Genomic DNA, 12,778 nt, shown 5'->3' on the forward strand with positions numbered 1-12,778 from the left:
GACATCATCACTTTAAATCAGTGTTCACCAAACTTGTTCCTGGAGGGCCGGTGTCCTGCAGATTTTAGCTCCAACCCTAATCAAACACCCCTGAACAAGCTAATCAAGGTCTTACTAGGTATACTTGAAATATCCAGACAGGTGTGTTGAGGCAAGTTGGAGCTAAACCCTGCAGGGACACCGGCCCTCAAGGACCGAGATTGGTGACCCCTGCTTTAAATAATAATTTATTCACATATAAATATTAATTTGACTCCTGAGAACCAATGAGATTCATTCTTGTCTTTCACATAACACAATTTCAACATGAACCAATAGGTTTTTTGTGTGCATCAGTCAGATATGATTGAGGATGACCAGTGTTGGGTAATGCATCACAAGTATTGTGAGTTGCATAATACTATTACTTTTCTCAGTAACGAGTAAAGTAATGCATTACTTTTAAAGAATAAGTAATAATATTTGAGTTACATTCTTAAAAATGTAATGCAAGCTAATTTTTTGTTTAATAAATTAGCTTTTTTCCAGGCTAAATTGCTTAAATAAAATTAAGTTAGTCTCGTTTAATCATGCAGTCAATAGCCCCTTTCACACAGCGATACCGGTAAATATCCGGAAAATTTACGGAACGACTTTACCGGTATATTGAAAAAAGCGCTGTTCACACAGGCGAGGACGTTACGGAATTTTTCCGGAAAAGAGCATTCACACATCCATTCCAAAATACCGGTAAATTCTGACATCATTCACCACAAATGAGCTTTAAATGGCTGCGCTTGTATTTGTAAACATTTGACTAAATTACAAACTCTGTGGATGATCAATATTGTAAACAACTTTCGCATGTCGAGATGTTCAAAATATGTGCGTGTGCAGGCGCTCACAGGCTGTTTCATGGGCACACGCAAAGCTTGAAGGTAAACAAACAACGGCTTATCATAAGCATCTCATCGATGATCATTTACACAGTTGGCATTAAGAAGAACATATAAACGTGATCTGACTAACTTCTAGCAGGTAAATGTGTCTGGAAAAATATTCAAAGGCTTTTATTCTCATAAACCGCGCGGACGTAAATGCGTCTGACTGTTATAATTGGCTAAAGCAGACGTCTTACGTCAGCACGTTCTAGACGTGCACACGCTTATTCCGGAAATCTTCCTTCTGCGTTCACACAGCGCAGCATTCCGGCAAATTGCCGGTAATGTTACAACTTCTCTTTCCGGAAAATAGCCAGAACGAATTTACCGGTATTTTCAAAAAGGACCTGTTCACACATACAACCTTTCCGGAAAATTGCCGGTAATTTTCCGGAAAGGTCTGTATGTGTGAAAGGGGCTAATGAGAGAATGTGTTCATTATTTTGAACCCATTGAAGAAAAGGAAAAGGGCATTGTCCCAATGGACAAATAGCACAAGAGTAGAAAACATTGCTTTAAACTTTCAATAAACTGTATACACGGCATGTCTGTCTTGATGTTCTCAGATAACATCCTAAAATATCATTTTTTTAAATTTGTTTTTTAAAGGTAGATAAAAAAATATACAGTGCATTGTTAATTGCAGAACTCCTTTATTAAAAAAAGAACGAAAAAAAAAAACAAGTTCTGAAAGAGATCAAGCCTCAGCCAGGTAATAAAAAGTAACTCAAAAATAACTTAATGCATTACTTCCTATAAAATGTAACTGAGTAATGCAACTAGTTACATTTTTGTGTAGTAACTCAATATTTTAATGCACTACAATTTAAAAAAGTAACTTTCCCCAATACTGTTTGTCACCATATAAAGCAGGAGTGTTCAAACTCTGTCCTGGAGGGCCGGTGTCCTGCATAGTTTAGCTCCAGCTTCCTTCAACACACCCCCCTAGACATTTCTAGTATACCCAGAGCTTGATTAGCTGTTTCAGATGTGTTTAATTAGGGTTGGAACTAAAATATGCAGGACAAAGTTTGGACACCCCTTATATAAAGAAAAGAAGGAACCTTTTAGATGAACATGGACATATTCATTTTTATGTTTTTGTAAACATTTTAACTCGGATATTACTTTGAGGGACAGAACTTTTGATTACAAATATCTTCATTTGTTTTACGAAGATGAACAAAACCCGTTCTGGTTTGGAATCAAATGAGGGTGAGCAAATGAAAGAGTTTCTACTTTATTCATGATAATCCTAACAGCTTTTTGTGTGGAGCACAACTGTTTAAACAAGCAAACTCTCAGAACTCTTTTGACCTTACACTGCAATTCTTATTCTCATTATGAATGTCTAATTACATTGAGAAAGACGCTTTATGCTGCAGTGTGAGAAATGGAAAGTTGGCTTGCAGACTGATAAAAGTTGCACAACTGCTTTTCAGCATAAACACAAGACCACACGTTCTCAGATAATCAGATGATGACATTTGCAAAGTTTCGTGCTTTCCAGCTGACCCAGTTCACTATCACACCGCCAGAATCCAGATTCTCCTCTTGCTGCTTATATCTTCTTGACTAGAGAGATAGTAGCTCAAAAACAAATCATCAAATCATAGAAGAGATAGCAAAAGATGTTCATAATGGTAAGCGTTGAACCTACAAAATGAAGTGCAGCAATTTTGTGTGTGGTGTTTCGGTGTTATTCCCTAACACCCACAATTCAATTTAATCTTATGCTGTTTCTGTTGCCGTTTGTCATTGTCAACGGTTTCAGTGCAATATACTGTCTGCAGCCGCATTTCATTTTAAGCAAATTTCCCTCATACCCTTCAGATAAATCTGTATCTCAAAAAAAAACTTGTGGAAATGAGCTTGTGGTGGCGGTGACTCCAGTGGGGTTTAAACATGAGCGAGCAGGAATCTGTGTCACACATGAACAGCCGTATACAGCAGGACGCAGAACGATATTTCAAACAGGATTAGATGACATTACTGACACTGAAGTTAAAGATCAGCTTTGGTTAAAGATGAAAATGCACTGGATAACTGCAGTAAACTATTTTAAAAAGCGTGTTAAGACACATCTTTTTAAAATTGCGTATGATTAAACAAGTTTGTTAGGTGTACGCATTTTATCTATTTTGTTGTAGGTTTATGTATGTAATGTATGGTGTGTGCCTGCATATGTAAGGACTATTGTGTGTGTGATCATGTGAATATATACTTACATTTTGTGTACATGAATGTTTTTATTTCAGTATATGTGATAAGTTTTTGTGGTCTATTTTAATGCTTTTGTTGTTGTTTGTGAGGCACTTTGAGTTGCATGTATGTTGGAAAAGTGCTATACAAATAAAGTTATTATTATTATTATTATTATTATTATTTATATTTATAGTATTTACTAGGGTATGTTTTTTTGCAGGACATTACATTTTTACTTTAATATACTTTGCATATTCTTTTGTAATATTTAGTGCTTGGCAAAAATGATTTACATCCAGTTTGTTTTGATGTAATTTAAGTAACTATACTGTGTATTTGTGTATATAATTACGCTCAATCGGGGCTGCATGATATTGGAAAAATCTAACATTGCGATATTTTGTTATTCTGTGATATACAGTTGAAGTCAAAGTCTGTTTATTATTTTTATTCTTTACTTACTGTACCTGAATACTGTTAGACTCAGAAAAGGCACTGTATATTTCAATTATATGTTTTCCTGTATTGTATTTATAGGTTTTTCATTAGATTCTGTGCAGATGCACTACCCTACAGAATCATCACAATCAGTCTAAAATGATCAGTTCTTTCCAAATAGAGATATTCAAGTCATCTGGTGAAATCTGGTAAAATTGTATTTATTTCACTATATAAAGTTTAAGTCAGAATTATTACCCCCCCTTTTTTCTTTTTTTCTTTTTTAAATATTTCCTAAATGATGTTTAACAGAGCAAGGAAATTTTCACATTATGTCTGATAATATTTTTTTCGTCTGTAGAAAGTCTTGTTTGATTTATTTTGGCTAGAATAAAAGCAGTTTTTAATTTTTAAAAGCTATTTTAAAGTCAAAATTATTTGCCCCTTTAAGCTATATATTTTTTCGATAGTCTACAAAACCAACCATTGTTACACAATAACTTGCCAAATTACTCTAACCTGCCTAGTTAACCTAATTAACCTAGTTAAGCTTTTAAATGTCCCTTTAAGCTGTATAGAAGTGTCTTGAAAAATATCTTGTAAAAATTATGTACTGTCATAATGGCAAAGATAAAATACATCAGTTATTAGAAATAAGTTATTAAAACTATTATATTTAGAAATGTGTTAAAAAAATCTTCTCTTCTTTAAACAGAAATTGGGGAAAAAAATAAACAGGGGGGCTGATAATTCACATAATAATTCTGACTTCATACAAGTCAAAACAAACTTATTTTGGATGCGATTTAAGCAAATTAATCTTTTAATAAATTTACTTGCAATTTTTGCTTGACAAGTTTTTGTGCATTTTCAGCTTATAATCTTCCACAAATAGATCAGTAACCGTAATGTTATCTAGTTATTAAAAATAAATACATGTGTGTGTTTTCTATAGCATTGGTTTTGTTTGTTTTTATATATTGATTCATATTCGTTGCATTGACTCCAGTTGTTAGTTACAGTTGTCCAGTTGTTGTTAAGGTTAGAGAGTCAAAAACTCTCACCACAAGATTAAATCAATTTTTAAGATATATATGTCAATTTACTGTAACCAGTTTTAGTTTCTTCTGGTGAACACAAAAGAAGATACTGTATACTGAAGAAAGATGGAAACTTATAACCAATGACGCAGTATTTGTTTTTTCAATTACAGCCAAGAGGACAGTGGTTACAGGCTTTTAGATTTCTTCAAAATATCTTCTTCTGTGTTCAACAGAAAATAGAATCTCATGAAGGTTTAAAAAACATAAGAGTGAGTAAATAATGGGTCTTTTTCATTTTTTTGTTTGAAATATTCTTAACTTAAAGAGCCCCTACTATGCATTATAAAAGGCCATAATTTGGATTTAGAAGTCTCCAACAACAGGCTGCTATGCATGTAGGTCCGAAAACACTTTAATTGTCTTATAATAAGCAGTGTTTTTACTAGTCTGTGTAAGAACACCTGATGGTGGCATAGCAACGACAGACAACAGGGGATTTGAACTCAGAATTGCATTTAAATTGATAAAGGATTTTCCACATGCTTTTACTGTAGGCGTGATGTTTATAGCCCAATAAAGATTTAACCAGAAACACAGTTCAAGGTGCGTAGAGTGATTACAACAATTTAAAGGTGCAGAATATAAGTTTGACACCCAGTGGTTGAATTAGGTATTGCATTTCTGGATTAAAACAAACGCTAGTGCAGGTTTCCGGATGACCAACAGGAGCGAGTCTCTAGCTTAAAGGCTGATTTAAATCGTGTTTTAAATAAAGGCATAGAAGGAATCCACGATAGAAGGAATGTTGTCCATATAAAAGGAGTGTATGTCCTAACAAACACCTCAAATTGATATATTAGAAACGGCTTCTATTTCTCACAGCTGAACACAGAAAACTGACAATGACCACCTCTGGTACACCTCATGTGCTTTATTCAGTGTTTAATGCTAACAATGTGAGTTTGAGTGCCGTTTCACATGACATTTATTGCCATACTACTAAAAGCAGGAGTAGATAGTTTACGTCAGATCTTGAAAATAAAATAAACAGTTTGAAATGAAACTTTAGTACTGTGAAATAATGCAAACCAACACATATAAGTGATTAAGCATCTGCCTTTAATAATGTTTAAGATATTTAATATGTATTATTTAGATTATAAACCTTACCATTTCGTGAGTAAGAGCATATTCTGTGCTTCTGAAGTGCTGTATTTAAATTTCTGTCGTGTTTCATCTGGTGCAAAAAGCCAAACTGCTTATCCCTGCAAATCTCCTCACATAGCGTGTTATTAGAACATGGTTACAATGTAACCTGCTCACCTAATATTTATGTTTGTAATATTTATTTTATTTGCCAAAATAATAACCCCATGTGGAATGCTGCGTCTCCTTTTGGAGTCTGCTACTGTCCACCGGAGGTCACATTTCGGTCATGGACCTATGCTTTTTAAGAACCTTTTTAAATGAATAAATGAAATTGTTATAATCACAAGCGATCTAGCGGCTACAGATTGCTGGTAAACAAACAGTTCACTAAACAACTACAAATCTGCCAGTATATGAACTACAAGTTCCAGTCATGCACCGCTCGCATGCACCTGTTTCTCATTATGTTGATTTCACACACTCACAAACTGATTACATGGACTATATACACAACACACACGCACACCTTTTGGCTGAGTCTTGTTTATCTGTCAAGTGAATTTTACAACTTAGTTTCCTTGCCTTGCCTTCCGTGTTTTAACCCTTGCCTTGTTTGTTTTATTTACGTTACCTGCTGCCTGCTTGGACTGACCATTCGCCTGTTATCTGACTACGACTCTGGATTCCTTGTGTACATCTATTTGCCCCTGTGTTGACCATTGCTTGCCTGATCATCTCTGTGTTATAAATCTGCTTATGGATCTGCACTTCCTTTGTCAGCGTCTCCCTTGTGACAGAAATACGCTGAAATATATTTGGCTAAAGTGGCATTGGGGATGGCATTAAAAGAACCAAACAAAGACAGCGTTCTAGCACGTAACAGACATTTTAAAGCAGAATATCTTACTTCAGCATTGTTTTTCCAGATAAACAAGAATGTTCACTTTCATGTTAGGCATGTTTCCTAAATTTCTGCAAAATATTATTTTATGCTTTAGAAGACTAACAGAAAAACATACAGCACCTTTAATATGTATTATTCTAACCACAGAAAACAAGTAGGCAACCATTTTAATCACACTTTCAGACTGTGATCTGGAGGAAGAAGTATCCCATTCAATTGAAAATCAATAGCTTTTAACATTTCAGATTTAAACCTCAGCTAAATGTATTCATTCACTTAGAGCTGTGTCACACTCTGAATGCGAGGTAATTTTCAAAAACCCTTAATAGGGACTCTTTAAACTGTGAATTCAAAACTCAAAACTCAAAGTCTTGCCTATACGGTATTTAAAATGACCTTTCAAGATGAAAGCTGGCATTATTTTCTACACTCGTGCTTTAAAGTGTCATTTATCTCATCATCTGAAGCAGTCGTCTCATTTTGACATTTGCATCCCTGTCACTTAGTTTACTTTTAGAAAAGCAGCATTCTCAGGTGGAGCTGTTTTACATGTTTATTGCACCAGATGCTCCCCTTTTATCTACAAAGCCGCGATTCCCTTTCCCAACAAATCATTTTTGAAAAATGTGTCAATTTCCATGAAGCAGAAGGATGAGTCAGATATGAGCCGTGCGACCGGCTGCTGTCTGCTAAACCGGGACAGCAGACTATCAGCACCGATACATGCGATGCGCTCCTCCAACAAATGTCATTAAAATGTGAAAAACTCTTGAAGCATGTGATATTTTTTAGTCAAATTTGTATTCAAAGTTTTATTCACAGTTCATTCGCTCTCTCAAGTGTAATCTACAAAAACCGGTGAGAATGTCAGATCTGTTTTGGACTTGGCTGTAATTGCTCTCAGCCTGAGTTAATCTCAGCCAGCGTGAGTTCGCTCTGACAGTAATGATCCAGAATAATCCTGATAGAATCATTCATATTATTAGTGTGCGTGTGGCTATCTGTGATATATATAGAGAAGAAAGCTGAGAAGGGCTTCTCTCACCAGCGATTTAGCTGAAGAATTTTTTGAAAGAGACGAGCAATGACAGATTTTAAGTGTTGGCTTATGTCCTTTCCTGATCTGGGGCTGATTTGTCTCTGTGATGTTTGCTTGGAAAAACCCCAAGTCAAATGACTAGCACACAGTGCAAATGCACACACACACGCACAGTCTTGCATTTTTAAACATCTGGATTTTAAATATCCTTGTTTTAGGGACCGAGTGTAACCCCGCCGGTCCTACCTCACCCAACCCACTCCGAGCTGGTATCAATCCAGCGACCTTCCGCATGGGAGTTGGGTGCTCTACCAAGGAGGCTAAAGACCATGGCCTCTAGCGTTTGTCGCTAGAGCACCTTTAGAGGTCTGAGGAGTGAGGTTTACCTGCACAGCACACACTAGCTGGCCTCCGTTACACTCACCCCCCTAAACCTCACTCCCATCCAGGTCACGGCACCAATGTAACCCCGCCGCTCCTATGAGCACCAAAAATATATACCAAACCATGTATGCTAAATTTGCTAATTTACTAATTTATTCAGTAATATTTAAAAGTAGCTACAACATATTGCTTTAAATTAATACAGTATCATTTTTAACATTTATAATGAACTTATTACAGTAAAAACATAAACAATCCTATTTATAACACAATGGAGGTCACAGCTTAGTTCAAACTGCTCCTGCCTTTGCCTTGATTTGCTTGCAGATGTCTTGTGCATTTTCCTTTATCTGTCAAGTGACAGTATTTACAGTTGAAAAGTCTGGTTCATTTACAACATTTAATTTCAGTTGGCTTTTTGTTGCTCAGCAATAAAACAAAGAAACAATAGGTTTCGTTAAATTTGAAATGACGATCTCTGTCAAAAGCATTTGCCCCAACCACCTCTTCATCATTCTCCCTCTCTTTTAAGATGGGATAGTGAGCCAAATCAAAGGTTATCATGGCCCTACTTTTGGCATCTCTGGTTTAGGGATGTTTACTGTATGATGGTTTAAAAAACATGGGTAAATGGCCTTGAATAAAACATTGATATTTTTCCCACACATTTTTTAAACAGTCCATGACTAAACACCATCTGAGATCTTCAACTGCAGGCTTCATGTGACTGCTTAATTCTCTTGATGTCATTACACTTCTTATAATAGAGGATTTTTAATCTATTGCTTGAACAGGCTTTGTGGCGACTCTTTGATCACAGCAGCTTTGAGTGCTGGTCAGTCATTTCAGATGATGTCACCAGGAAGCCATCGTAACCGAGTTAGCAGCTCACTGCTATACGTTAATAACTGCTGCCTTCACTGGTGATAAACCTCATGATGTTTAAGTAAATCCTCAAGCTGGAGGATGCACATCTATCAATATGTATTCATTCTATTATTGGGTCCTTATACTTAACTGAAATCATAACTGTTATGTGATGGAATGGAGTTGTGGATCCAAATGCAGGTTTATTCAAGAGAGTTGTCAATTAAACATTGGTCAGAATAGAAGCAAGTGGGCACATGCCGTGAAATCCAAAGCGTAGTCATTAAAAGACAAAAGGTCAGTTCCGGGGGCAAGCAACATAAACAAGCAGACGAGCAAGTTTAAACAAGGGAAGGTAAAAGTGTCGTAAAGTTCACAGTAACAGTTTACAAGACAAGTTTATTTATAGTCTATGTAATCAGTTTATAATGATCCTCTGGTTGTGTGTGTGTGTAATTAGTATCAAACAAGAACAGGTTTGTGTGAGGTGCATGGCAGGATTTGTAGTTCCCTAAGTGACAGAACGGTAGTTCAGATGAAGGCGTGTGTTTACCAATGATCTACAGCCGCTTGATCACCGGTAATCATAACAATAACTATGGAAATTTAACTGAAATAAAATCAAATATTATGTATGAGCAATTCCATGCAAATGTCAACCTTGCTACAATTTTTTTTTACCAAAATAGAGAAACATCTACGTTTTTTTTTGTGTAAGCAAGTATTTTCCAGTACTTTAAAAATACTCAAAAATGTCTCTGTCAATGTTTTCAAACTGTTCTATTTGATTTACCAAAGTCACACAAGTGGCAATTTTACATCTGTCTTTTCCATAACGGAAAAGTGTCACATCCACAACGAAGCTTTTTCCTCATTAATGCAAAAATGTCAAATAAAATAAAAATCAATCATGTTAGTTCTATAGAGAGACAATTCTTATTCTTCTGATTATCATTATTTCTTTTGGGTTGTGCTGTTTTATTTACAGAATTTCTACAAATTATGTTTTACACTGTAAACTCGCAGACTTTTTGGTCACATCCATAATGCTTGATTATTTTTCTCATTTAAAGTATAAAAAATGTTAAAATGTTTACAGATTGATGTTTTTCTGCTCCCGTAACTGTGTTTAGTTGCTTTGGAAAATATAAACACATGTTTCAATATAATGTTAACATATACTTTTTATGTGAATTTATGTTTTAAGTTTTTACTGCAAATGTCACATCCATTATGCTGGAATTGCTCATATATATATATATATATATATATATATATATATATATATATATATATATATATATATATATATATATATATATATATATATATATATATATATATATATTCCCAGAGATGGGTTGCGGCTGGAAGGGCATCCGCTGCGTAAAAACTTGCTGGATAAGTTGGCGGTTCATTCCACTGTGGCGATATATATAGGGTAGAACAAATTTTCTAGGCAACATTTGCTTAAATGACTAAAACTGAAATAAAAATGTTTACATTTTTAAAAAGCCAAAATCGATTTTTTTTAAATACATAACTAATTCTTTAAGTAACAAATTTTACAACAAAGCAATTTTTTTTTTTTTTTACAGAAAATGACACGGACTTCTTTAAGAAGATAATAAAACGATGAACAAGATACAACATTTTATTTAAATTTGCAAACAATTTGTTATTATATACACACACACACACACAAGGTTCTGTCATTGGATGCACATAACACAGAGGATTGGTTGGTGCCGTCTCAGCAGCCAATGAGCTTACTCCTCACCATTTAAATACAGTTCTTCATTGTTTGCTCCAGCTATGTATAGATATTATTTGTATATGCCTATATTTGTGGCATATTTGCAGTTTCTACACATGAGCGCCTTCTGATTTATCACTGATCACAGAGCTGTGCTCTTCTGACAAGATGAACCTGACAATAGCAGCTTTTGCTGAATCACGATTTTGACTTAATTACCCAGGAATTTTATTATTTTTTAAAAGATATCTAATAGACGTCTAAACACAGTCATTTTGGCTAAAAAAAGGCTAAATTTAAGCTGTCAGTAAAAATCAAATAGATGTCTAAGAATAGCCCAAAACTAAACTAGTCGTCAAAAAAAAAACTGAATGACTACACATATAAAGTCTGTCTAATCTGTCTATTTGACGACTAGTTTAGTTTTAAGCTATTCTTAGATTTTCTTAGACAGCCTAAGTTTAGCCTTGTTTTAGCCAAGCTGTCTATGTTTAGATGTCTATTAGACATCTATTAAACACAAAATTGTTTTTGCTGGGTATGATTTATTGTGCCACAATAAAAAACACTCCAAAATTGACACTAAATTATTAAAATTAAAAAGTAAGTGGAATGCATAAAATAAACTATTTATAATATAAATATAGACTACACTCATTCGCTGTTAAACTATTATTAAAATATGTATATGTAACACAATATTGTTAGATTTCCATTTGTTTACAGTTATTTATAAAATTTACTTACAAATGTAAGATAAAGTAGTGATTACATAAGTCAGTTATTTTAGTGTCAGTGGCTCTCTGCTAGTCACTTTGAGGCAGTAAGACTGAGATCATATGATGGCGGATTTTCTTTTCTTACCCCTGAAGGTCAACGGGAGACATCCAAACTGTCAGTTTCTGTATGAGCTGCAGATGGCAGAGAAGGAATGTTTGGGCGATCTAGCAGACGAGCCTCTTCTGCACACTGAAGGTAAAGCATTAATGTGTGTGTGTGTGTGTGTGTGTGTGTGTGTGTGTGTGTGTGTGTGTGTGTGTGCATGATATCTTCCTCTAAGTCCACTTACAACATCTGCTGTGGACAGTATGTTAAAGCGACATTCTGCGTATACTGTGGCAATCTCATTCCCTACAAACATTACCCACCTTTTCCCACACTATGATCTTTGTGTGAGTTTTCAGAATAACTTTCTTAAAGTCTGTTTAAAAAAAACTGGGCACAATGAGCTGGTATTATTCTCCTCACCTTTCTTCCATCCAGTATTATAAGGAAACTTATTAGAATGAACAAATGACTTTCGGCAGACCATGAATAAAACTCAAATTGAGTCTTTCTGCAGCAACTTTACAGAAGTTGAATTAAAAAGGGACATTAATCTCAAAAGAGCCACACTGAATATCACATTGAAAGAGCTTAATGTTATTTTTATGATGGGTAAAAGTAAAGCACAAAGCCAAACATACCTCTCAATCAGTTTTCACACGTATATTTTGATTATTTGTAGCGCAACCTCATTCATTTTCTTTCGACTTAGTCTCTATTTCAGAGGTCACCACAGCGGAATGAGCTGCCAACTATTCCAGCATATTTTTTACGCAGCAGATGCCCTTCCAGCTGCAGTTCAGTACTGGAAAACACCAATACACACATTCACACACACACACTACGTGCAAATTTGTTTATTCAATTCACCTATAGCGCACGTCTTTGAACTGTGGGGGAAACTGGAGCACCCGGAGGAAACCCACGCGAACACGAGGACAACATGCAAACTCCACACAGGAATGCCAACTGATCCAGTCGGGACTCGAACTAGCTACCTTCTTGCTGTGAGGTGACAGTGCTAACCACTGATTCACAGTGCTGCCCAGTAGCACAACCTTATTATTTCATGCATTTAAACAATGGGGAAAAAGTGGATAGGAAAAGACTTTGAAATGAGCTCTCGGCACAGTGTTTGTCCTGCATAATCAGTGAGTGTCTCATTGTTTCTGTTCAGCGTTGCTCTGGCAGATGCAGAATCCCATGTACTGTTGGCTCATGGAGGTTGAGTCGCTTTGGCTTCAGCTT

The 12,778-nt window shown here is 35.3% G+C and overlaps 1 protein-coding gene across 3 annotated transcripts in view; it reads left to right on the forward strand.

The window, feature by feature from the left end:
* vipr2 (vasoactive intestinal peptide receptor 2) overlaps positions 1 to 12,778 on the forward strand; it is a 79,850-nt gene that overhangs the window by 5,099 nt on the left and 61,973 nt on the right. For all 3 annotated transcript variants that reach the window (XR_012399243.1, XM_073940588.1, NM_131779.1), the window contains 1 exon segment: positions 11,578 to 11,680. Coding sequence is in view for 1 of the 3 variants with exons in the window: in NM_131779.1 (NP_571854.1) it covers positions 11,578 to 11,680 (103 nt within the window). In the remaining 2 variants the exon portion in view is untranslated.

Source organism: Danio rerio, chromosome 24 (genome assembly GCF_049306965.1).
Source record: "Danio rerio strain Tuebingen ecotype United States chromosome 24, GRCz12tu, whole genome shotgun sequence".
NCBI classification, from domain to species: Eukaryota; Metazoa; Chordata; class Actinopteri; order Cypriniformes; family Danionidae; genus Danio; species Danio rerio.